Genomic DNA, 27,068 nt, shown 5'->3' with positions numbered 1-27,068 from the left:
TGCTGTGATCACATTCTACCATGCCTGGTACTGAATTAAAAGATGTAGCAAAATGCTCTTCTCTTTAAGAATGATATACAGTAGTACCTCCGGTTAAGTACTTAATTTGTTCTAGAGGTCCGTTCTTAACCTGAAACTGTTCTTAACCTGAAGCACCACTTTAGCTAATGGGGCCTCCTGCTGCTGCTGCTGCCGCCGCGCCGCCGGAGCCCGATTTCTGTTCTCATCCTGAAGGAAAGTTCTTAACCTGAAGCACTATTTCTGGGTTAGCGGAGTCTGTAACCTGAAGCATATGTAACCCGAGGTACCACTGTAATGATTTGGGCCATTTCTATGGGCAGAATCACCAAGCAGATTCACAGCTATGTTGACAAGTCACTAGCAAAACTGAAATGTCTGCTCCCAGTTTTTTCAGACACGACAAATCCATTGTTTTGTGTTATGAGAACAAGTGACAGTGATCCTTGGACTCACATGCTCTCCCCCAACTTATACATTGTGGTCACAAGGAGATAAACAGAAGCTTCCACTCCACTTTAGATTAACCTCAGTTTGCCATGATGTCTAAATCCAGACAAATGGTGGTTAATTGATACTATAGTCTGTTGAAACAAGCTGACTTTAGACCATTATCCATGGAACTGAGCTGTTTCAGCTAGTCATAGTTATGATCCATCGTATTTTAGAGTTCAGAAAATACACTAAACCATGTTTAAGCAGAAGTGATCTTGCTGGAGGGGAGGAAGAGGACTCATGAGCCTAGGCTCACCGAGATTTGCTCTCATAACACTAAAACACTTGGTTTAGTGTTGTGTCTAAACTCAGCCAATCACAGGGAAAAGTTAATGTAATTCTTAAGTATATTTAAAACTTAATGCAGCAGGCAGAGGAAGCTGGTAGAAAGCCTGTTCAGATGAGTCACCTTATATATGTGAATAAATTACTAAGCAATTAGTGAGGAATATACTGTGAAAGATAATGACTTGGGTTAATAGATGCTGGCATGGCCAATTACAGAGGCACCTGACCCAGGAGCACACCAAAATGAGAAATTAACTTTGAGTCTCAATACCTGTCATAAGACATAGGCTTCTTGTTGTTATCTGACATTTCCACAAATTTCAACAAGTAAAATTCTGGTAATACCAGGAAGTAGAATTGCACAGTTGTTGCTAGCTAAAGATCTGTCTCAGGCACAGAAAACGTGGTACTCTCCAGATGTTGCTAGACTATAACTCCCAGCACCCCTGACCATTAGTTGTGCTGGCTAGAGCTGATAAACATCTGGGGGACACTACATTTCTTACCCCAGTTGCTATCTGCAACATGGTCAAAATACACCCCTTTTTAAAAGTTTAATAGTAATCTCCTTCAAAATTATTACTTATTAAATTTGTATACCGTCCTTTATCTGTAGATTTCAGGGCAGTTCACAACATACATACAAGATAAAAGACACAACATACATAATAAAAACTAGAACAAAAACAACTTAATAACCCTTAAATATGGCTGCATTCAGACAGCATTTTATTTTTCCTGATATTTCATTACCGGATAATTTTATTTTATGTGATCTTTCACATGACAGAAAAGCCACTTCTCAATATTCTAGTGGAATCTAGCAGAAGTTTAGCATTTCTTTCCATAAGTACTAGAAAAATCCATTTGCAACTCCATTAATCCAGAAAATTATGGGTGTTTTGCATTGTATTCCTCCCGCAATTTTCATGGGTCACGTCACCACTGCTCACAGGGCAAAAATTGAGGTTGTATTCCAACATACAGTTATTTCATGGGGGAGCAGAACCACCCATGACATGTCCAGTAACATCCGCTCTTGGTGTTGGCAGTAACTGGAAACAGCAAACATACTGCAGTGGAGATGTTGGTGGGAAAGCAAAGGGAAGAGATGGAGGCTCAGCAAGTCTGACAAGGCCCATGAACTGCCTATAAGAAACAAAGATCCCTGGCGGGGTCACACTCTGGTATTATGACACATACTGATTCACAGGAGCACAGAGGTGTGTGTGTGTGCAGTTCCACTCCTGAAACAGGACTTCCCCTTCCTCCCATTACATGCTCTCAAATCTGCTCCAACCCTCTAGAGCAGCTTTTGAAAGTGTGCCCAAGAAGTGAACTGGGGGAGAAGAAAGGAAAGAGGGCTTTTAAGATTCTGGTGAACTGCTAATATGTCCTATCAAAGGTGGCACAGGGAATGCGGCCATGTTGACCAGCTCTGCCCCCAGGGTACACCCTCCTGCTTGTCTCACCCCTTCCATCTGCAAGTATATGTGGCCATATTCACACCATATATTTAAAGCACTAGGATACTGGGAGCTGTCGTTTGGTAAGGGTGCTGAGATTCGTTAGAAGACCCTTATTCCCCTCCCAGAGCTTCAATTCCTGGAGTTCCCCGTGTAGAGGGATTGATTGTTAAACCACCATGTGATTTGTAGCTCTGTGGCAGCAGTAGGGTCTCCTAAAAACTCTCAGCACCCTAATGAAGCTACAGCTCTCAGAATTATTTGGAGGAGGACATGCCTATTTAAGGCAGGATCATATATTAAATGTATGGTGTGAATGTGGCCTGTGAAGGCTGCCTACAGACTTTTGTACCAAATGCATAGACGTGGAAGGAAGGGCTAAGAGCCTAAGAAGAGCCCTGTGTGACTTGGACTGATCAAATCCAACAGGCTGCCTCTCACAGTGATCATCTAGTTGCCTATGGGAAGGTCACAAGCTGGACATGAGGGCCAAAGCCCTCTCCCATAGTTGTTCTTCAGTAACTGGCACTGAGAGACCTACTACCTCAGATGCAGCAGATAATATACAGCCGTTGTGATAAGTAGCCATCCAAGTTGGTGGCCATTATTCCAACCGTCTGCAGAAGCAAATTCTGTCGTTTAACATCAACTGTATCCTGAATCGTTTATCATTTGGCATCTTTAGATTATGAGATCAGGAGAAAAAAATCCCTTTCAAATTTCTCTGCATCATGTACAGCTTCTCTTCACTTTACTTGCCTTAAAAAAACACACTAATGCTAAAAGGGGTGGCTCTGTGTTTTATGTGAGAATCCCATCCTATTTATACCCTTTGCATCAGCTCGGAATAAGCATATTAAAATTAAATGCATTTCTGGCTATTAAAAAAACTAAAATCCCTTTGCCTTTCGAAAGACTTCCAAGAGGTAGACTCCTATATATTTGCAATACGTACCTATGGATATTGTTTAAATTAATGTTTTTGTGGAATTTCTCCACCCCCCCAATAATCAGAAAATACTTTTGGAAATTGCTCACTTATTTTCTGCGGTTGATTATCAGCTGAAGTCAGCCACAGTAAAATGAGAGAAGGCCCAGTGTTTATGGGTTGCTGCCACCTAAAGATGGGAAGTAATAAGGACACCCTGAAAAAACCCTTTAAATAGCTTTCTCTGCATTATATCATGTCTTCAACAACAAATGGCCAGTGGGGGGGGGGGGCTTGCCATTGCAGTGAGGAATTGCCATAGCTTACTTATGCCTCTGCTGCCCCCCCCCCCCGCCCGAAAGCTGGAGCATAAGTGTGGACATGGCATAGCCTATGTGGGCAGCCTCAAATAAGAAGCCAGGAAGAGGAAGGGAAATGGGGTTAATTTGACACTGGGGGAGTTTTTAAGATGCAAGTAGGAAGGAACTAGAGAGACATGAAGAGAAATTTCTCTAGAACTGTGAATATTCCTTCTAGGTATGCAATTAGACAAGAGCTATTTTGCACCAGAGAATTGTCAAGGCTTCAGCTGTCTGGTGAAACAGAAGGCAACTGCTTTCCTCAAGCAGAAGTGGTTGGGCCTGAACTATTTTCTCACATGTGAAGCTTCTTCACATATCACTGCCCACAACTGTTAGGTTTTTGAACTTTGAATTTGTCCGCTATTTCCCTCCACCACGTTTCACCCTATCCAGTAATCTTTGGTGCAGGTTGTGTCCCCAGTCTGCTCCCACCATAACCACGATTACTAAAAGAACATAACAGATTTGTAATCATGTGCTATGATCTTTGGCAGAGGACCAATAATTTGGTTTTTAATAATAAATCTCCCTCCTTAAGGCTGTTCTATCTTCCAGTTAACATAAGTGGCACCAGGGGCTTGAACTGGGAATCCTGCAGCTGCTAATTCCACTATTTTTGTTTGCTGTGTTGCAGATTGGGCATGGCTTAAGCCCCAAGGCAGAAATAGGGCCTTAGAAGCCTCTGGCTGATACTTCACCTTTTCCCTGAGCAAAACATCCCATGGCCTTCTTCCAATGCTGCCTTTCAGTTTAATTCCTATACCTTCTTTCTATCCATGCTGCTCTTTGCCTCAGATACTAACATGCCTGTATCCTGCATGTTTGTCATTTGTCATACTTACCCTTATGAAAGGTTCCCTGCTTAAACAACTCAGGGTCACACCCTTGACTCCTTTCATGTTTTCCTCTAAGCAGACATCAGTTGCTTGTTGAGTTCAGTTTGTCTTTTGTTGTCAGCCCAACCTGGCTGCTAACCATGTTCCCTATGGTTGACTTGGGCAGTATCTTTTGTGATAATCAGGAGCACATTTCTGGTTAAAACCTGCTTGGGGCATGGCCCTTAAGAGTGCAAAGTGCATCAGAATGCATTCTATAGCAGAGGCTATGTGTTTAAAAAGTAAAAATTAAATACTGATTTTAAAAAGTCAGTGCACAATATGGAGCTCTTAACAGCAGAAAGATGTTTCTGTCGGGAGGGGGAAGGTGGATTAAATATTTAATATATAAGAATATGAAGAATTATACAGTAAAAGACCATGTGAAAGTTATGAAATTAGCCATTTCATAACTTTCTTGTGGTCTTTTACTGTATAATTTCTTAGACTATTATTTCCAAATCCCACACCCCATTGTAATATTTAAAATCAACAGCAGGTTGGTTTTAGGGGAAAGGCCTGCAGGTACTCCATTTTCAAATTATCAACTTGGTTTGCAAGTTGAACGATACAAGAGAGCAACAGAAGTTAGATAATTCACTGTTCAGTTATATAAATTTGAAAGACTGGCTTAAATCACATGACTGTCCCAGTTAGGGATCGGATATGAGGTAACGGGCAGCACTATAAAGCACTGCTTTTTATTAAAGCTCAGAACCATAATGCTAAGCTTTGTACTTGGAAGTTGTGCAGTACACCTCAAGTCTGTATCTGGAATCAACTCTGATATACAAATCTTTTAATCTCTTCTCCAGGAATACACTGGAAATAATAGTTGCAGTAAATTTATATTCTGTGCAATCAGACTGTCCTGGTGAATTCTTTTTATCCACTGATTTTGTAGGGCAGCCTTCCTAACAGTTCACATTAGGACTTCCTAATAGGTCAGGTTAGGACTTCAGTAAAAAAAAACACAACCATGCAGGATTTCATGTTTACAGTCATATAAATAGATCTGATAATGCTGTCACATGGGGAAAGATTAGTTTCATTTTCTTGGAATAAAGAGGAGCAGGCAAAGCTCATCTCTGCTGTGGTTATAACACACCCTCTCCTGCTTTTGAAATTTATGTAATGGCAGTGCAGCCATAAGGTATTGGTTTCATCCAGCATAGATTAAATCTAAATCAAAGGCTACAACTACATTTCCAGATATAGAATCAGCTGTTTGATAGTCTACCACTTCCTCTTACTGTACAATCTTGCAGATATTAGGCTATTAACTAGCGTTTCCCAGTATGGGAAAATATTTGAATCGCTAAGCTCCAGAAAAGAGACTTGAGTATCGTCAGTCAGTTATTAAGGACACATTTGAGGAGGTGCTGAAATAGGAGCATAAGGTTAGAGAAGGATATGTAAGACAAGAAGGCTGGTGTCCATGACAGTCAAATACTCAGTGCCATAAGCTTATTCCGCAGAGTCCTGGTTTTGAACTGCAGCTTTGATTCCTGGAGTAGACTGCTCTCGGGAAGTTTGCTACGTCACAGTTCCAAACTCCAGCTTAAGCAGAAAGACTACCTATTGAGTGCGAAGAGTTATTATCACAACACTAAGCATAGCTCTCTTGAATTTTTAAAGAGGCACAACACAGGAACTCTCCACTACAGTATTGTCTGTCCACAGTCATTGCATCCAAAGGAAGTGTTCAAACACACACAACAAAAACTGTTCCGCAAACAGTTGAAAAAGAACACTCCAAGGATAAGATTGCTTCTTTCTTTTGCTGACATTCTGCCTTACATGCAGAAACTCAACAGGCTGCTTTCTCCATTGCTTTTTCTTCATTTCACGCCTGCGAATGGAGCCTGGAGATAATTCAGAACCAATAAGGGAGGGTATACAAAAGATCCGTTTATTTGGTGGATAGAACATTAATATATAGAAAAAGCTATAGCTAGAGTTTCTCTTACACCTTCTGGCCTTCCTCTTAGCCTATATTCCCGCAATTAATGAGAAGCAATTCTAAATCTTTAAAAAACCCACAAATCTAACCACAACCCACCCACTTTTCAGTCTAGCATTTATTAAGTCAATACTGATAATGCCAAGAAAGACTTATAGTTAAAATATATCAGTATTGTACAGCCAAATATTAATCCCAATTTAGTGACTATAATACAAGGAATCATAGAATTGGGAGGAACTCTGAGGATTGTCTAGTCCAACCCCCTGCAAAGCAGGCATCTCAACAAATATGTATGCTTTAGTCTCACTAATGACAGCGGCATGCATGGGGCACCTGAAACTACTGTAGGAAAAATTAAATTAGACACACTTCATTCATATTAACATTTTATTAGTGAGTTTCTTCCAGCACAGTCTTAGGAGTTACTATCCTTTTAAATGAGTTAGCAAGCCAACTGAGTGGAAAATAAAGTATGAAACACTGCCAACTCCCCCCGCAAAACACAGAAATAATGGCTAAATAACCTTAGGAACTGTCTGCTTTCTGGAAATAAATGCTTAACTTGATAAAATAAACTAAAACTGCCCCATGCTGAAGAAACCAAAGCAGTGGGAGAATAATTCCTTCGCCTCTTTCTTTGGCATTTCTACCTAAACCTGTTAACAAAGTCATTTTGTTAACAGGAGAGTGGCTGGTTTGGACAAAACACTAAATTAGTCCTTCCCCTTGTTCTCTGGTATGGCTGTGAGGGGGAGTTGGTTATCATAACTAGTGGTTATCATTAATGAATACAAACAAGCTTGAACCCTAAACTGTGCTTAATCTAAAACAGAAGCTTTCAATTTCTTCCTCACCATCACACTGGAGAAGGAGAAGAGAGCACACAAGCCCAGGAGGAGTCTAGGCTCATTTTTAAAGCACTAAACCAGGGATAGAGAATGTGTGGTCCTCCAGACATTTTTGGACTCCCCAGCCAGCATGGCAAATGATCAGTGATGATTCGAGTTGTAGGCCAATAGCTGGAGGGCCACAGATTCACCGTCCTGAACTAAACCATAGTTTAGTGTTATGTCCAAACATAACCAGTGTCCGATTTCTCATTCTATAAATACTGACAAGGTACTCCAAGAGAAGACTGTAAAAACCCAAAGGGAAAAAGGATGATCATATCACATTAAAAACAACAACAACACTGGGCTGGAACATGAATTGCCAATACAGGCGTCTACTGATGCTTATCACATGTTTGTTATACCCCATGTATCAAGCCTCTGCTTTGCTGCCAGTTGGGGATCCATGAAAGTTCCCCACATGTGAAATTAATTTCTTAATGCCTTGTGTGGAGCAGTCCTGAAATTGGGGCCCTAGGGTGTGAAGAATAATAGGGGCATGTGCTAAAAAACAAAACAAAGCCTTACATAATGCTTCTTAAAGCATTAGCCTATTCATTTTAATTCTTAATACCTCTCCCCTACTGTTACAGCTCAGAATGAGACTGATAAGGCGTTCCTGCACCACTAAACAACATATCTTGACAGGATAGCGTCTTTCTTCACTAGTTACATGACAGGCCTAGTCTCCAAAATGCTCTTGTCGTCACACCACTATTTTAAAACCCTAGAAAAATGTTTAGGTCACAAGGTGGAAACCTTTAGCTGTTGTATTTCCTTATGCATGCGTGAAATATTATGTGATAATTACACTCATATATGAAGGTCTGCCCAGTCTATCAGCTAATATGATTGTGTGTTCAGTCCGTAATTCAGTGATGGGGAAACCTGTGACCCACCAGGTATTGATGGGTTGTAACTCCTATCATCCCTGACCATTCACCACACTTGTTGGAGTTGACAGAAGCTGGAGCCCAACAACATCTCATATTTGACTACTGAAAGGATTCCAATGAAAGTCAAGACACCCAGGAAAAGTATCAACAATAATCTGTATAAATGTATTCAAAGCCCTAAATTAACTTTATTGGTACGATACTGGGACTCAGATGGTGATTCAAGCACAAGTAAATTAAAGAATTATTCTGCCTCTCACCAACAAACCTGGAAGTGTTATATTTTAAAATGATAAATCAAGAAAAATATTAAACACATGTTAACAGCAATAAGCCATATTTCAAGTTCTTTTGCAACATCTGATATTTAGGCAGCTGTTTTCAAAAGCACTACATCTGCCCTCACTTGATTTTAGTGATAGAATTTTTTGTACTTCTTGAAAAGATGTCTTCAATATCTGAAAGCCTTCTAAATAAACAAAGACTCTTCTTTCCATGGAAAAAAATGGAGCACTCACTTTGAACAAGGCTACAGAAGAAATATGCAGAATGAGCAATATGGGAAGTATAACCAAACTGTCAGTTCCTCCCTTCCAAGCGAGAACTGTAGAAACTGTAACCTTGTACTGAAGTTGGAGAAATCTTAAAATTCTTAGCAGCGTCTCAAAATTACAGTCCATCGTTTTCTCTAGGGAATGCCACATAGTTAAACCAGTTTAAAATGGTTTTACTTGCATAGTACAGTGGTAAGCAGAGTTAAAATCAGGTACCAAGTAGCAGCAGCCATACTCGGATATAGATACATAGAAAAGCTATCCTTGAAGTCTCAACATTATAACAATCTCTGGCCATACTTCAAAAATAAGTATTTGATGTATTACATGACATAGGTTATGTTTGGGTGCCACAATAATTGTTTATTGTGACAGGAAGGAGCCAAGTCCCTGCTCCTCACATGACTCTTACATTAAGGAGATGCTTACTTTTGTAGGTAGTACCCCAGATCAATCACCTCTGCCAAGAATCTTAAACTATTCCAAAAATCACAACGTAGTACCTACTCATGAATGAGGTAACTGCAAAGCTTCTTCTCTGCACGACAGCTATCAATTTCATCAACCCATGAACAGTTCATTAAAGAAAGCATTGTATCATAGCCAAAATGGGCAGCTAGGAATCTCCTTCCTAAGGAGTACTGGCTGATAAGAGATAACAAACACTGCATAGCAACTAACAGAATGCACAAACACTTCCAAGAGGAATGAAAACTGCCCAAGGTAGGGGGTATAAACACTCAGAGGCCTCAACCCTAGTGAACAAAATCTAGAAAAAATTTAGAAAACCCAGAAAAACAAAATCTTGTAGATCTTAAGTGCTGAATACACTGCCCTATTCCTTAGGCCAATAGACTGCCATCCTAAATTATCCACCTTTGCCACATCCCAGAAGCTTGTGCAAAACACTCTTTAACCTATGGATGCAGCAGGGCACAAAGCCTTTCTTTCTTCCTGTGGTTCTTTAAATTCCTGCACGAAATCCAGGCATTCACTAGTACTATGATACAGTGAGATCATGGTACCTCTTGCTGTACAACGTGGAGAACTGTGAATGAATGCTGATATTCAGAAAACATGGTTAAAATTAATTGGATTAATTCCCAGCAAAAAAGTAATCAGATAAATAAATTAAAAAATCTACAGTGCACTGAAATTATACTGCATTTCAAAAAGCTACCCCACATATTCACATTTTGAGACATCCTTACTAGGTTAAGACACATTAAAATGAAGTATTTCCCATTAAAGATGTCAAGAAATGGGATTTAGTTTTATTGCATGACGTTGCATAAGAAAGTATATTATTGAAAACTGTAAGGCATCATGCAATTATCCGTAAGCTGATTCATTACTATTCTTTGAGAGGTGGTTATACACTCTACATTTATAAAACCAGTTTTGAAAAAAGTACATAAAAATTTAACATGATGAGCATTATATATGACCAACAAATCTGCAGAGTTGAGCTGTTAAAAAGTGCATTAAAAAAAACCATACTGAGCTAGAAAGTCACTGTCACACAAAAAAGGACTGCAGACAAGAGACAAGCTATGAATCCCAAAAGAAAGTGGTTTTATAGGACTAGAGACTAATGTTACAAGATCAAAATTGACAAACTTGCTTAAAATCCATTTTCAGTCTTTACACTTAAAATTTAACACAATTGATACAATAATAAAAAAAATACGCTATTGTAACCAAAGTCTATTGAGTTCAAGTTATGTACACTGAGAGATCAAATAATGAACAGGCTTGGGATAGTATGTACTAATGTGATTTTGGCATTAATCAATGTATTGTGCCATCCAACGAAATCCTTCACCATAGCCTTGCCTCTTTAACACACTGCACATGAAGACTTCTAAGGGTCGGGTGTTCAATTCTTTCGCTGAAACATTCCCCTGAAAATGACATAAAAAAGAAAAAGGTGGGTCAATAAATTGAAACTCAATCTTTCCCATTTCTCTGTACCTTTTGAGCCTCAAGTAGCCAAACTGAATGACTTCCTATCAGCTGAGACCAATATGGTGACTGTAACCCTCTTCTGGCCAGTTCTCCAAACCCTGTTAAAGATCACTACAGTAATCCAACCTAGAAGTTGGGTAGGGAGCTATAATTGAAAACAATTCAGCCTTATAGTTCTTTTCACCTCTACCCCTCTCTTCTTTGGGACTGTCTTCAACAGTTAACACCAGGCTTCCTCAGCCTCGGCCCTCCAGATGTTTTGAGACTACAATTCCCATCATCCCTGACCGTTGGTCCTGCTAGCTAGGGATCATGGGAGTTGTAGGCCAAAAACATCTGGAGGGCTGAGGTTGAGGAAGCCTGGTTAACACACAACTGCCTTTTATTTTGCTTTCTCAATAAAAACTCATTTTCTGGGAAAACTCAGGTTCCATCTCTGTTGCACCCACCCTGCAAGTACCTTACAAGGGTGATCTGCTACCTATGCAGTACTGCTGTATGTTTTGGTTCTGTGCTAGTTTTGAGGCCTCTCCACTATACTAACAGGATTTCTCGCCTCTAGCAGAATAAAGTGCAGAGAGTTGAACTAGATGACCAACAGGACCCCTTCCAGCTTTACAATTCTGTGATTCCATAAAGACACAACCACTGAGGGAATAGGTTCTCCTAGCGCTAGAAGGCAAGTGTCTTTCTCTCCATTGTCATTCATGTTCAGGGAGGGCTTATTTCCTGAGCATAGAAAAGTAGGTTTCAGATGAGTGGGTGGTAACATTTTCAGAAGCACAAGAAATAATAGAGAAATCTGCTTCTGGTATTCAAAATTGCCTATTGTAAATGACACAACCCAAGTTATAATTATATTTAATTAAAATATTTAAAATAAACTTTGTTTAAAATTGGAACCCTTCGGTTTATTGCTAGAGGCATTAGCAAGAACATTTCACAAGGCAACAATTCAGATTTCCATTAGACAATTAGCTCTAAAAAATCTGTATTATATTAAAAGTACAATTTAACAAAGCCAGCTTGGCTTTATGGTGAGCAAGTAATCTGTAAAGGCTTACTTGTTAGTGACTTATTTTAAAAAGGAATCTATGAAGTCCTGTAAGCATCCTTTTAAAAATGCATCTTGAGAACAATATGGAACCAACAAAGAATTACTGTACTTTTCCATGTATAAGACTAGGTTTCCCCCCTAAAAATAATGTCAAAAATTAGGGCGTGTCATACTCTGGGCCATCTCCCCCCATTTTCTTAAATCTGAGTCCCAAAAAATAGGGGGCGTCTTATACATGGGGGCATCTTAGATGGAAAAATATGATATATGCAAGCTTTCAGTAAAGCAGACCACAGAAACACTGGGGGGAGAAAATGATAGGCACATTGAAATTACGTATTTTGAAGTAATGGGAACAAGACAATTAATACCTTTCCTGTTGTCTGGCCATACAAACCGAACATCTCTCGTAGCCCTTCTTCACTGATGGCTTCTGGTCTGTCAATCTTGTTACCAAGAATTAGGATAGGCACGTTAGCAATAGTTTCATCTGTCATAAGTGCCTATGTAGAGAGGAAAGACACATGTGTTAGGTTTTATACATTCACATACAACATACATGAAGTGAAGCTTCATAGAGTCAATGGAGAAAAGATGGGAGAAAATTCTGACACCTTTAAAAATATTTCATTGAAGGATCTCTCTCTCACTCTTACATCAAGGCCAAAATATATTCAAAAATAGAGAGAATGGCTACATATTAATCAACCATAACATGGCTTTCCTCCATTAAACTAAACAAAGATTCATTAATTAACCAGGGAAGTAAAATAAAGCTTTACAGAACTGCATATTTAAGAAATGTATAAAACCTGTAGAAAGATTCCACTGAGCACATGGATTGATAATATGGACAGACTAGCTACATACGAACGAATTGCATGTCGATGTAAATTAAGAATGGATAAATATGAAGAAATCTGGAAGGAATATTTAAGCAATAAGGTGGGCAGTGGTGGGAAGTAGGGGGAGGAGAGGTGGGGAAATATTGTTAAAAAGGTGTAGTCATAGGTATAAAGGTAAAGGTAAAGGTACCCCTGCCCGAACGGGCCAGTCTTGACAGACTCTGGGGTTTGTGCGCCCATCTCACTCTATAGGCCGTGGGCCAGCGCTGTCCGGAGACACTTCCGGGTCACGTGGCCAGCGTGACAAAGCTGCATCTGGCGAGCCAGCACAGCACACGGAGCGCCGTTTACCTTCCCGCTGGTAAGCGGTACCTATTTATCTACTTGCACCCAGGGGTGCTTTCGAACTGCTGGGTTGGCAGGCGCTGGGACCGAGCAGCGGGAGCGCACCCCGCCACGGGGATTCGAACCGCCGACCTTTCGATCGGCAAGCCCTAGGCGCTGAGGCTTTTACCCACAGCGCCACCCGCGCACCAGTCATAGGTATATCAGTATTCAAATCTGAATTGTCAAATTGTGTTATTAGTGTTATTATGGTTTTTGTTGTATGTGTCTTTTGGTGGTGTTGTTTGTATTGAAAAAATGATTAATTTTTTTTAAAAAAAAACCACAAAAAACCCAGTAGAAATACCAAATATGATAGAAAGCTGTGAAAATCAAATGCAATCAGATAATCCAGTGACGGCTTGTGCCTAATGAGACTGATGGGGCAGAAGGCAGGGAGACTAACAGTAGGTGGAGCCAGAGCCAACCAATTCTAGTTTTGTTCCCTTCATCCTATTTTCAGAGTTCTACAAGGACAACCTATAGACCAGGGGTCAGCAACCTTTTTCAGCCGGTCCACTGTCCCTCAGACCATCTCGTGGGCCGGACTATATTTTGAAGGAAAAAAAATGAACAAATTCCTATGCCGCACAAATAACCCAGAGATGCATTTTAAATAAAAGAACACATTCTACTCATGTAAAAACACACTGATTCCTGGATCATCCACGGGCCGGATTGAGAAGGTGATTGGGCCGCATCTGGCCCATGGGCCTTAGCAGAGGCTTGACAACCATATGTCAGGAGTGCTCTGATGGTGCTTCCTGCTTGGCAGGGGGTTGGACTCGATGGCCCTTGTTGTCTATTCCAACTCTATGATTCTAGGTTGCCTACCCCTGCTATAGACTAAGGAGAATTAAGCTGACAGGTAGTACCACCCCTGGGGTGGTTTTAAATAGGAAGACTAACACTGGTGGGGCAATGTCCCATTTGCTCTTATGCACCAGTCTCCAGCAAGATAACCTTTCCCCAAAAAGTTCTCTTTTTATTTTTATTTTATTGAGTCATATATGATGCTGTAGCCATACAGATGCAATGCCCACCCCCGTCCCTGCAAAACACAGACTCTCCCTCTTTTCCCCATCCATCAAAATGTCACACACTTCACTAGTATTTTACAAATACCAAGTAGATTACTAACTCACATCAATTTCTTGCTTTGATTCAGCCAGTCTTTCACGATCTGCACAATCCACCAGAAAGACAATCCCATTGATGGCAGGCAGATAGTTTTTCCACACTCTGCGAGCTAACAAAAGAGAGTTATAAAGGAGCTGCAAGAGGAAATTATCTGTTATTCTTCTAACTCTATTCATAGTAACACCTCATTAAGGAGCAGAAACTTTTAAAAGGGCATTAGGAGATATATTTAAAAGCTTTTTAAAAGCCCACTCTCTTTTGTTCTACAGTGTGAAGTACTGGGTTTAAAACTGAAAAACCATATTAGTTTTACTGCAAGAAACAGCCTTAATAGCTATAAATCCACTTCTAAATGTGTGCTACAGTACATGGCTTGCAAGTTTTAAAAAAGAATGCTAAACTTCGTGGTAGAACTTAAAAAACACAACAAAATGGCCGTATCGCCATTAGAAATATTTATCTCCTAAACACGTGTTTATGGAAGACAATCTTTCTCGGCTACAAGTGATCGCCAAAGAAGAAGAAGATTTATCTCCTAAAAAATTAAACCACCCCAAGACAATAACATATTTTCTGTTTCAGCCTCTAACAAATTCTAGGAAATGCCCTCTTTGATCCACCGGATACCCAGTATCCATGCTGAAGTATTTAAACACAAAACCAAGAAATATTTGAGGATCAGTTCACTGTAAGGGTGGGGGGTTGTATCCAATGTAATTGTGGAACTTCCCCTTTCTCTCCTTTCTTCCAAATCTTAAGAGCCTACCAAATCTGCTCTGGGGGTTCCCCAATCCAATTGGAACAGATTTTGGGGTCACAGGGGTAGGAGAGGAAGGGAGAATTCCATTGCATGAGCCGAAGTTGTTCCAGGAACACAATGAACTGCATTGGATACAACTATTAACTCAAATCCACTTGATCAAATTGCTGCCTTAACCTATTTTTATTGTGTATAATGAAAACAAAGGTGTTTCACAACTTTAAGCTCTCCAAAGAATCAGAGACTAATTAAAGGCACACATTGACTTTTAGTATTGCATTGAAAATTAAATGCTGCAATAATCCTGGACCTGTTAGAAAATTCTATCACCATAAGTGTAATGCACTGCTTCCATTCTATTAAGTACAAATATTGCAGTTGAACCATCCTGTAGCTCACACTCAAGTCAGTGTGTTGGTTTTTCTTTATCTTAAAGTGGTCAGTGAATGGGGTTGGTTAATTGAAGCTCACAGGTGTATGTTTGCAGTTTGACCTACTTAGCTGCACACCTGTGATCTCTCAACTTTTTGCCTAATTAGAAGGGGAGTTACTTTCTGCACCGAATGCAGGAAGGGATGTGATAGGATAACTGATTATTTGAAAACTGTATTTAAGTTGATCATATGTCTTGTATGCTACTGGTGAGGAGAGGTGATGGCTTGCAGCGTTTGGCTGTTACATTTTCAAAATTAAAACTAAGCAAAGATATTGCGGACAGGCTTTTATTTCTACACTCCAGTCGCTGTGCACAGTCTGTGTTGATGAAAAAGTCCAACATCCCACACACCTTACATGTGTATATAACAGAACAAGTAGACTACAGTAAAAATTTAATAAAATCAGGAATGTTTTCAGAATTAAATACACAACCCTTTTGCAATGCAATAACTTTTGATGTGCAACAAAGGAAGCTTAACATGTTAAAAGAAGCCTTCTGCATGTTGGCATCACTTACCTTGGGTATGTCCGCCTAGATCAAAAGTAGTGAAAGTCATACCAGCAATTGTCAGCTCTTCTGCAGCTGCAGAAACAGAAAATACTATTTTTCAAAACCCTATCTTACAGCAAACTATTCTCTAGTAAAGGTAATAATCATACTGCATTACAGTGGTACCTCGAGTTACAAACGCTTCAGGTTACAAACGCGGCTAACCTGGAAGAGTTACCTCGAGTTGAGAACTTTGCCCGGGGATGAGAACGGAAATTGTATGCCGACGGACCTCCAGAACAAATTAAGTTTGTTACTAGCGGTACCACTATATAGAACAAGGTGATGAAACTGACCCTATACATGCTTCCCCGGAAGTAAATGCTACTAATCACCTGCAAGCCTGCATAAGGTTGCAGTCTAACTCACACTGAACTGAAGAGTTTATTCTGGTTCCCCATTCCTGATCTAGTTCAATAGTCTACTAAAGTCCTGAGATTTAAAGCAGCACTGGGCATATTACAGTGGTACCTCGGGTTACAGACACCTTGGGTTACGAATATTTCAGGTTACAGACTCTGCTAACCCGGAAGTAGTACCTCGGGTTAAGAACTTTACCTCAGGATGAGAACAGAAATTGCGAGGCGTCGGCACAGCAGCAGCGGGAGGCCCCATTAGCTAAAGTGGTACCTCAGGTTAAGAACAGTTTCAGGTTAAGAACGGACCTCTGGAACGAATTAAGTTCGTAACCAGAGGTACCACTGTATGAGAGAAAGGATATATTGACTTACTTGCATGTAGTGTGGGGACATGTTGACCCAGTCTGCCATCTTTAAGCATATGTAGGAGAGTCGTTTTCCCAGCATTATCCAAACCAAGGAATACTAGTTTACCAGTTTTTTTGTACAGTCCTGGAAAAGATAAAAGTATTTGATGAGTAAGTACTAATTTTCACAAGTGTCTCATCATAATAGAATGTCTGATGATTAAGTTTTGCTAAATGCTTATTTAGGATGGAACACAACAATTTCCCTATCATCACATAACCCTGTCATCACATAATCTCAAAACATTCTACATATGTCAATGCAAGTATTCAGGATCAGGTTACTCTAGAAAAGATGAAAAGAGGATGACACCTTTAAGACAGGATATCATTCTAGCTCAAGTTTATCTGCTAAAACTAAGAGAAGAATGCAGTACAACAAGCGTAGGAGGCTCCAACTAAGATCTCCACAACATTTGGGAAGGGGTCATAGGTCAGTGACAGAGCACATGCTTGGCATGCTAAGCTTCTAGGATGATTCCCTGACAATTCCAGATAAAAGCATCCAATAGCAAGAGATGTGGAAAACCTGTTTGATATCTTGGGGAGCCACTGCCAGAGTAGACTATTGAACTAGATCAGGAATAGCGAACCTGCAGCTTTCTGGATGTTGCTTGGCTTCAGTTCCCATCAATTCCAATTTAGCATGGCCAATGGTCAGGAATAATGGGAGTCGAAGTCACTTGGGTATGTATATCTACATTATGAATGTTTGTGTTTTGATCCAGGCAGACATTCTCCTTAGCTGAACAACAAGTCAGCCCTCAGATGTTTCCTAACACATTACTATGATTATAATGCAATTATAGTTATGTTTCTAAAATGCCGTTTTTAATTTAAGCCCATTTGAATAATGAATAATAGAGAATAGGAGTCAACTGAACTGAGTTTTACTGAGCCAACTAAGCTGACCATGAAAAAAGAAATGAGAAAGGGAAAGTTTCAGAGCTGCACACAAATCTTCAAGCAGAAATTGCAAAGATGAAAAGTGATAAAACATCTGTTGAGTTCTAAAAGTTATTCCTTTCTCAGTGAGTTCTCAGTCAATTACCCCTCCCCCACAGTGCCAATCTCCTTTTCAGAAACATTTAAAATTACTAATCATGTATTGCTCTGAAGGCCTGCAGAACAAAGTCAGTTTTGAGTGTGCTTTTCCCTCAGTCATAACAAAATGTAGCCTGAAAGGCTAAAAAACAACCTTCCATTAGCATGCATCATCACAAAAGGAATGGAAAATGAATGCGTTTCAGAGCCTAAAATAAAACATCCTAGCTTAAAATTCATGCTTTATCCATGTACTGATTTTTTAAGGTGAGTCATAGAATTATAGAGTTGGAAGGGACCTCGAGGGTCATCTAGTCCAACCCCCTGCAAGGCAGGAATCTTTTGCCCAATGTGGGGCTCAGGTCCACAACCCCAAGATTAGGAGTCTCATGCTCTACCAACTGAGCTAACAGGGGTTATTCACTTTTAACAACTTACCCATAAACGGTGAATTTTGACACTTGACTGGGAAGGGCCATAAATCCCAGGTGTCTCCACCTAGGGTTGGGAGAGACCCGTACCTGAAACCCTCGAGGGCCATTGCCAGTCAGCATAGAAAATCCTGGACTAGATGAATGGTATAAGGCAGCTTCCTATGTTCTCTCTGAGCAGCTGCAGGGGATTTCAGAGAGCTCTGCTTACCCGGCAAAATTTCTGAACATCCAGTCTAGGAATAAAAGACGCTACCTTATACTGTATCAGACCATTGGCCCATCTATAGCCAGCGCTGTCTACACCGACTGGCAGCAGGATTGCTTTTTGAACTTTTGCATGCAAAATATGTGCTTGAACCAATGAGCCACAGCCCTTCTCGTAGTTACTGCTGCCCCTGAGGAGGAGGAGGAGGGTTCCCACCAGAGGGCCCCAATCCTCAGAAGCATGTAAAAGGCAGCAGGTGATGACAGCCACTAATGCTCCTCCTGATCACCAGGGGGGCAGTGGTGGGAGTTCCCAGGGTGCTTGGGGCCTCAGCTCTGAAAGTCTAGCTAACTTCACAAATGATGCTTCTCACACATAGACTATCTCTGTGTAAGAATTATGAACACAATACTATTTTAGACACATTCAGGATGTGATGAAAAGCACCAGCAGACCTTTAGATGAAGATGAACTCCTGTGTGTCATAAACATAATGATGTCACACATTTGCTTCAAAATTGCAGTGAAGCTCTTCACACTGCTGGTCCTAAATGGTTTATACAATCTATATTTTTAGCTTTTGCTGCCCTGCTCTTCAGTTCAACAGATTCTCAAATCGGCTTATGATGAAATTTAAAATCCACAATGAAAATCAGGAAAACAACACCACTTTTTTTAAAAGACAGCAACCACCAAAAGCAGAGCTTTTAAAAAGACCTAATAGCTTTAAAAACCTGGGGAGGGGGGGAATAAAAATCTTTTTCATCTTTCCTTTCCTCCCCAGACTTGCAACCAGGGAAATAATTTAAAAGTGAGGATGCTACCTCAGAAAAGACCTATCCAGGGCCTGCACCAGATTTGAGAAGGTCCCTAGCATAGTGCCCTCCAGTGTGCATACAAACACCACCATTTCTGTTTCCCAATGAAAGCTGCCATTTTAGTTTCCTACAATTCCTTGGACCAGGTGTGCTCTGGGGCATCCCTAATGGTTGGCCATGCTAGTCGAGACTGATGGGGATTTTGGGGGTGTAAAACCAACTGGAAGGTAACAGGTTCTCTACCCCTCCCTTAAAATGTATTTGAAAATATATTGGGATTTTATTTTTTTTAAAGAACTGGATTATAATTCATTCTGTTCCAGGCAGTAATGTAACTACTGTATTTTGAACCAACTGTTGTTTCTAAACAGCCTTCAAAGGCAACCCCAAGTACAATGCACTACAGTAATGCAAACAGTGGGGTTGTGCTGTGTTTGCAGATAGTATATATATATATATATATATATATATATATATATATATATATGCAGGTTTTGGTGTCTTCGGGTGTCTTCCCGTGTAAGAGTTGGGGTGTCTAGGCGACGTTTCGACGAGGTCTCACTCGTCATCTTCAGGCTGGTGCTTTCGGCTTCTTGTTACTAGAACAGAGCAGGATCTCAGTGTTTGAGTTCCTATAAATACTGTTGAGGGGGTGTGGTGTATAGCCTCCAACGTTCTGGGCAGAGAGGGAGTTCCCAGGTTAGTGTGCCTTTTCTTCTTTTGTTCCTTAATTACTTGAGGGATATCTTGAGTGATTTCTTGAGTGATATTCTGAGTACCACTTAGGAGGGTCATTAGGTGTGGATTAGTTGCTAAAGTTTTCGTGTCTTGACCTCTTGAGCTTGTGAAGAGTTTTTCTGAGAAGATGGCTGTACTGCACTTAGTTGTGCTCTGGCTTGGCTTCGTGTATAGGGGCGAGCTGTGGTTTTGTGCCCTGTGCCAGCCAGATCTGTGTAGGGATTGCAGGGGGGTGCAGCATCCGGAGGTGCCACTATGGTTTGGCTACTGGATGGTGTCTGTACTTTATCTGTGGAGAGGGTCTGGGTTTGGGTCTGGTGTGGTTGATTGGAGATGGCGTTCTGTGTGTCTCTGGTTCTGGTGTCGGTTTTTGTGGGGAGGGCTAATTTCCAGATGTCTGGCAGGCGGGACGTGTCGTCACGCTTGTTCATGTTGTGAGGGTGTTTCTCTATCTCGATGGCTTCCATGATTATTCTCTTGTGGTGATGTTCCATGTTAAAGAGCAATTTGGAATCTGCAAAATTAATTTCGTGTCCTGTTTCTTTCATGTGTTGGTAAAGAGAGGAAGTTTTTTCTTCTTTTTTGACGGCATTCTTGTGTTCTGCGATACGTGCATTTATTCGTCTGTTTGTTTGTCCAATGTACGTGGCTGGGCAGACTTTGCAGGGTATTTCATAGACCCCTTGGTTTTCTAACTGGATTTTATCTTTTGGGTTTCTGAGGATATTGGCTATTTTTTGGTTGGTGCAAAAGGCTGTTTTGATATTGTGTTTATGGAGGATTTTGCTAATTTTATCTGTAGTGCCCTTGATATAAGGAAGGAGGGCCATGCCATTGTTTTCTTCTGTGTCTTGGTTTTTGGGGGGTGTTTCTTTTTGGATTAGCTTCGTAACCCTGTTTTGTTGGTATCCGTTGGCGATTAACACATTTGAGAGATTCTGTAACTCAGTTGTCAAGTGGTCCTTGTCAGCCAGGCGTTTGGTTCTGGAGATGAGAGTCTTGGCTACGGAGTTTATTTGTGCAGGGTGGTGGTGTGATTGTGCATGTAAGTAGCGGTTGGTGTGTGTTTTTTTCCGGTAGATAGTGTGTCCTAGGGAGCCATCAGGTTTTTTGTAGATTAGGACGTCAAGGAAGGGAAGTTGGTTGTTGGCTTCTATTTCCATAGTGAATTGTATTTTGGGGTGTAGGCTGTTGAGATGTGTGAGGAAGCTATCTAGTTTTTCCTTCCCGTGTGGCCAAATTACAAAGGTGTCGTCAACATATCTGAGCCAAAGTTTGGGTTTGTGTTCTGACTTGTCTAAAGCATTGGTTTCAAAGTGTTCCATGTACAGATTTGCGATGACCGGTGAGAGGGGTGATCCCATAGGTGCTCCTTCTATCTGTTTATATCTTTGTCCATTGTGGATGAAGTACGTGTTGGTTAGGCAGTGGTTGGTCAGGTCCAGGATGTATTCGGGGGGATTGTATTTGTTTTGAATGGCTGTCAAGGCTTCATTAATGGGCACTTGTGTGAAGAGAGATACAACATCGAAGCTCACAAGTAGGTCATCGGGATGTAGGTTTTGCTTCTTTATTGTTTCTATGAACTGGAAGGAGTTTGTAACGTGTGAAGCGATTACAAACTCCTTCCAGTTCATAGAAACAATAAAGAAGCAAAACCTACATCCCGATGACCTACTTGTGAGCTTCGATGTTGTATCTCTCTTCACACAAGTGCCCATTAATGAAGCCTTGACAGCCATTCAAAACAAATACAATCCCCCCGAATACATCCTGGACCTGACCAACCACTGCCTAACCAACACGTACTTCATCCACAATGGACAAAGATATAAACAGATAGAAGGAGCACCTATGGGATCACCCCTCTCACCGGTCATCGCAAATCTGTACATGGAACACTTTGAAACCAATGCTTTAGACAAGTCAGAACACAAACCCAAACTTTGGCTCAGATATGTTGACGACACCTTTGTAATTTGGCCACACGGGAAGGAAAAACTAGATAGCTTCCTCACACATCTCAACAGCCTACACCCCAAAATACAATTCACTATGGAAATAGAAGCCAACAACCAACTTCCCTTCCTTGACGTCCTAATCTACAAAAAACCTGATGGCTCCCTAGGACACACTATCTACCGGAAAAAAACACACACCAACCGCTACTTACATGCACAATCACACCACCACCCTGCACAAATAAACTCCGTAGCCAAGACTCTCATCTCCAGAACCAAACGCCTGGCTGACAAAGACCACTTGACAACTGAGTTACAGAATCTCTCAAATGTGTTAATCGCCAACGGATACCAACAAAACAGGGTTACGAAGCTAATCCAAAAAGAAACACCCCCCAAAAACCAAGACACAGAAGAAAACAATGGCATGGCCCTCCTTCCTTATATCAAGGGCACTACAGATAAAATTAGCAAAATCCTCCATAAACACAATATCAAAACAGCCTTTTGCACCAACCAAAAAATAGCCAATATCCTCAGAAACCCAAAAGATAAAATCCAGTTAGAAAACCAAGGGGTCTATGAAATACCCTGCAAAGTCTGCCCAGCCACGTACATTGGACAAACAAACAGACGAATAAATGCACGTATCGCAGAACACAAGAATGCCGTCAAAAAAAGAAGAAAAAACTTCCTCTCTTTACCAACACATGAAAGAAACAGGACACGAAATTAATTTTGCAGATTCCAAATTGCTCTTTAACATGGAACATCACCACAAGAGAATAATCATGGAAGCCATCGAGATAGAGAAACACCCTCACAACATGAACAAGCGTGACGACACGTCCCGCCTGCCAGACATCTGGAAATTAGCCCTCCCCACAAAAACCGACACCAGAACCAGAGACACACAGAACGCCATCTCCAATCAACCACACCAGACCCAAACCCAGACCCTCTCCACAGATAAAGTACAGACACCATCCAGTAGCCAAACCATAGTGGCACCTCCGGATGCTGCACCCCCCTGCAATCCCTACACAGATCTGGCTGGCACAGGGCACAAAACCACAGCTCGCCCCTATACACGAAGCCAAGCCAGAGCACAACTAAGTGCAGTACAGCCATCTTCTCAGAAAAACTCTTCACAAGCTCAAGAGGTCAAGACACGAAAACTTTAGCAACTAATCCACACCTAATGACCCTCCTAAGTGGTACTCAGAATATCACTCAAGAAATCACTCAAGATATCCCTCAAGTAATTAAGGAACAAAAGAAGAAAAGGCACACTAACCTGGGAACTCCCTCTCTGCCCAGAACGTTGGAGGCTATACACCACACCCCCTCAACAGTATTTATAGGAACTCAAACACTGAGATCCTGCTCTGTTCTAGTAACAAGAAGCCAAAAGCACCAGCCTGAAGATGACGAGTGAGACCTCGTCGAAACGTCGCCTAGACACCCCAACTCTTACACGGGAAGACACCCGAAGACACCAAAACCTGCATTCCTGTACCCGTGAAAATCTACGAAAGCATATATATATATATATATATATATATATATATATATATATATATATATATATATATATATGTAAAGTTAAAGTGATTTATTCTTCTCAATAAGATGTATTTTCCTCCTTTAGGAGTTTACAAATGGGCCATCTTAAACCATTTCAATACCCAGAGCTGCAATCCCATGCATCTTTATTTCTGAGCAAGGCAAGCCCCATTACATAGTTTAAATTTACTTCTGAGTAAACATGTGTAATCTGCAGTTCAGTGCTGGTTTGTACAATTTATTATGTTTGTCATGCTAGTGAGTAACCTAGATAGCTTTAAGAGGCAGTCTGAGTTCATCTGTTACAAAAGATCTGCCCCAAGCAAAACTGTGGCTCATAATGATTTGAAGGGCAAAGTTCGCTGCTGCTAAGCGTACTATGATACAAAGGTGCCTTTATTGCTGCCAAACTGGACAAAGTCAGAAGGCCTATCAGGGGTGCAGGCAATTCAGCAGGGATAAGAGCATTTTACAATAACCAGTGGCAGTTTCAATCAATTAGAAAAGGTGTGTTCTCTCTTCAGGAAGACTTGCGAACAAGTACATTGTTAAGGCTTCGACAGGCCGCTTTAACATTTTATAGACCAAACTGAAAATGCTACTACATTTTAGTTTTTAATTGAGGCTTTATTACTATCCCCAATTCAAAGTATATATTTGTGGTACAGAAGCTAATTTATAGAGGTAGTGGTCAGTCTGTAATGAGTAGACCATAGTGATTATTAACTAGTGCAGGCTTCCTCAGCCCTCCAGATGTTTTGAGACTACAATTCCCATCATCCCTGACCACTGGTCCTGCTAGCTAGGAGGAATCATGGGAGTTGTAGGCCAAAACATCTGTAGGACCAAGGTTGAGGAAGCCTGAACTAGTGCATTGTAGAGGATTGGACAAGATGACCGTTGGGGTCCCTTCCAACTCTACAATTCTATGATTCTATGATAGTACTTAGTCACTTGATTGTACTGCATGGACCAATGATCCAACTCTGTATAAAGCAGGTTCCTATGATTTTATTAATAGCACAACACGCTTTACAGTTGGCATCTTTCAGAAAAGAAAATCAGCTCTCAGAAGGATGCTGCCCAATTTGGCAGCTGTCAAGCAGCTTCCTTTCTCACATTGCCGACTGGAAGTACTGTGCTTTCCACTCCAGCTTCTCATGTTTTGCAGAGCAAGGGAGAAGAACATGGCACATGGAGTCATAACAGTGCTGTGTATTTCTGTGGCTCCCCTTCCACTGTAACTGCCAGGAGCAGGTTAATTTATTTGTCTAGTAAAGATAGGTTGCATGGTACGGCATAGGCTAAGGAAAAATTAAACCAGAAATGGAACATTAGTGAGGTGGACTGCTAGCAGATTAGTATCATGACAGTTGATTGTATCCAAGGCCATCCTTCCATCCACAGACAGCTCTCTAATCAGCAGGGGTTTCTTTGAAGGCAAGATGGAGGGAGGTATATTTTGCTGGTTTCCCTCCCCTCCATAGTTCTCTCTGCTCCCCAAACTGGAGGGTCCCACAAGTCTCTGAAACAGATGGGTAATTGAATAGAAAGGGAGAATCTACCCCCACCCACCCAATACCTCTCCTGCTTCCATTCATGAAAGCCTTTGCTGGATCAAAGAGCCATCCATGAATATATGGATATAATCATACAGTAATCAGAAGTGTCCATTCCATATGTAGCTGTCTTACCTAAAAACTGTAGTACACTACTGAAACCACTGTAAATCCAGTCAAATATAAAGGACATGTCCAAATCTTGCAGGTTCTGAAAGAAATCAAAAGAGAAGCCCCATAGATCAAATGGCATTAACATTGAATAACGTTGAAAATGAATAGAGAAATGTGGAGTACTTGACAGAAATAACATATCCAGAGATAAATCACTTTTATTCTTCAGTTGTGAAACCACCAATACTGATGGATTGGAATCTTAAAAATTATTCTGGAGAGGCAAACTTTCTGTTTTGATGCTTTAAAAAAGAAAGATAGATTAAGGCCACATTCCAATGAAATGCACAACTAGTTCTTCATGTCCAACAGGGTTTGAAGTGTCATTTTTCAGGTCCTCCATCCCTTGCACTCGGAATAGGTGTGCGCATGCATGAATGTGAGACCAATACAATCTGCTCACCTACAGCCTTTCTCTGCAAGAACAGTACAAAGTAGAAAGAAAAGCTGCAGTCTTCTGTGACTTTCTGTGACTAATGCAACTTGGAGTGCTTGTGGGAACAGTTCTTCTAGCATAAATCTGTTCATCAGAAGATATCTCCAAAAGGCATTTTGAAGTAAGTTTTGTGGTATGCCAAGCATCTGTGCTACACAAAAGACTCAATGGGTATGTGGAAACCCCTTGACTTCATCTGAAATTACTTGGATCCAAGTCTACAGCAGCTATTGTAATATAATTGGATCATGTAAAAATAAAAGTGAATTGACTGTGTGGCTACAGTCCAGATACACACATATTTAGTGGGGTTTCCAAGGTCTGCTAATGTGGAAGTGCTCCATTAATGCACAAAAGTCACTTCCCCCCTTGTATTATTAACAATGAAGAGAGAACAGGATTGGATTCAGAAATCACAGAATCCAGAAGGCACAAACAGGGAATTGAGTAGAACCCAAAGCGCAGAAATGCCAGTTTCATCTTTTTCCAAATAAAAGCATGTATCTTCTTACACAATTGGTAACATTGCTTAAAATGTACACAACCAATTATACTTTTTAATCTCACTCTAAGACTAGCATTGGTTCCACATCCCAAACTGTTATTGTGGCACAGCATAAATCTAGTTTGGTTCCAGACTTCAATGAATGGTAAGGAATATCACATCCAGAGGAGATAAAGAGGTATCATCTCTGCCAAGGGATTGTTGACCCCTTCTTTGATGTTTTACGAAATAAGCATTTACTTTGATAAAAGTGGTAAAATACAATGCCTTAGAGTTTAACACTCCTCCCTTCCATATGAAAATTTGGAAGTACTTTTTGTGAATCATAATTTAAATTCATGGCTATTCATGTTTATTTAACTAGGTAAAAGACCCAGAGGAAAATCAGGTCATTTGTTTATAAGTAGTTCTCCCAGCATAGCATAATCAATTTCATCTAATTTTGGGTGGGACATCTCCATTTCAAAATACAAGGAATGTGACCTTCTCCAGCCAGCCAGGTAACACAAGAGAAGACATCACAATATTATTCAAATTAAACTCTACTATTGCAGCTTGATGTGCTGTCTGAAAGTTCTCAGAAAAGTAACCAATAGTGCTGAGTTACAGATAGGTAGCCGTGTTGGTCTGCCATAGTCAAAATAAAAAAAATCCTTCCAGTAGCACCTTAAAGACCAACTTAGTTCTTGGTATGAGCTTTCGTGTGCATACACACGAAAGTTCATACCAAGAACTAACTTAGTTGGTCTTTAAGGTGCTACTGGAAGGAATTTTTTTTATTTTGACAATAGTGCTGAGTATCACTGTGGGGGGGGGGCATTGGGGAAATCATTAAAATTTTCACACACTCTGAAAAAGAGCACTCTTTTTGGCCATTTTTTGCTGGGGCTCCGAAGGACACAAAAGTATTCACATTCCATTCCATGTGAAGACAAAGCTAAGGACTTTGTTTGCCTTCTGTAACATCACCAACTAATTAAAT

At 40.6% G+C, this 27,068-nt stretch overlaps 1 protein-coding gene and 1 long non-coding RNA gene across 2 annotated transcripts in view; one reads left to right on the top strand and one right to left on the bottom strand.

Moving 5' to 3' along the window:
* The first annotated feature begins 1,313 nt into the window (after positions 1-1,313).
* LOC308582511 lies at positions 1,314-8,986 on the top strand. The gene is made up of 2 exons (XR_014005720.1): positions 1,314-2,588; positions 2,640-8,986. It is a non-coding gene; the product is annotated as an uncharacterized lncRNA (long non-coding RNA).
* Positions 6,772-27,068, bottom strand: part of SAR1B (secretion associated Ras related GTPase 1B) — a 31,026-nt gene continuing 10,729 nt past the window's right edge. Inside the window, exons 2-7 of the mRNA XM_081185688.1 lie at positions 25,107-25,182; positions 16,612-16,731; positions 15,848-15,913; positions 14,138-14,241; positions 12,135-12,266; positions 6,772-10,642 (exon numbers count right to left, since the gene is read on the bottom strand). Of these exons, the coding sequence (XP_081041814.1) occupies positions 10,526-10,642; positions 12,135-12,266; positions 14,138-14,241; positions 15,848-15,913; positions 16,612-16,731; positions 25,107-25,164 (597 nt within the window). The 5' untranslated portion in view covers positions 25,165-25,182 and the 3' untranslated portion in view covers positions 6,772-10,525. The remainder of the gene's footprint in view (positions 10,643-12,134; positions 12,267-14,137; positions 14,242-15,847; positions 15,914-16,611; positions 16,732-25,106; positions 25,183-27,068) is intronic.

Source organism: Podarcis bocagei (genome assembly GCF_964188305.1).
Source record: "Podarcis bocagei genome assembly, chromosome: 2".
Taxonomy (NCBI): Eukaryota; Metazoa; Chordata; class Lepidosauria; order Squamata; family Lacertidae; genus Podarcis; species Podarcis bocagei.
This window is presented reverse-complemented; position numbering and strand designations above follow the sequence as displayed.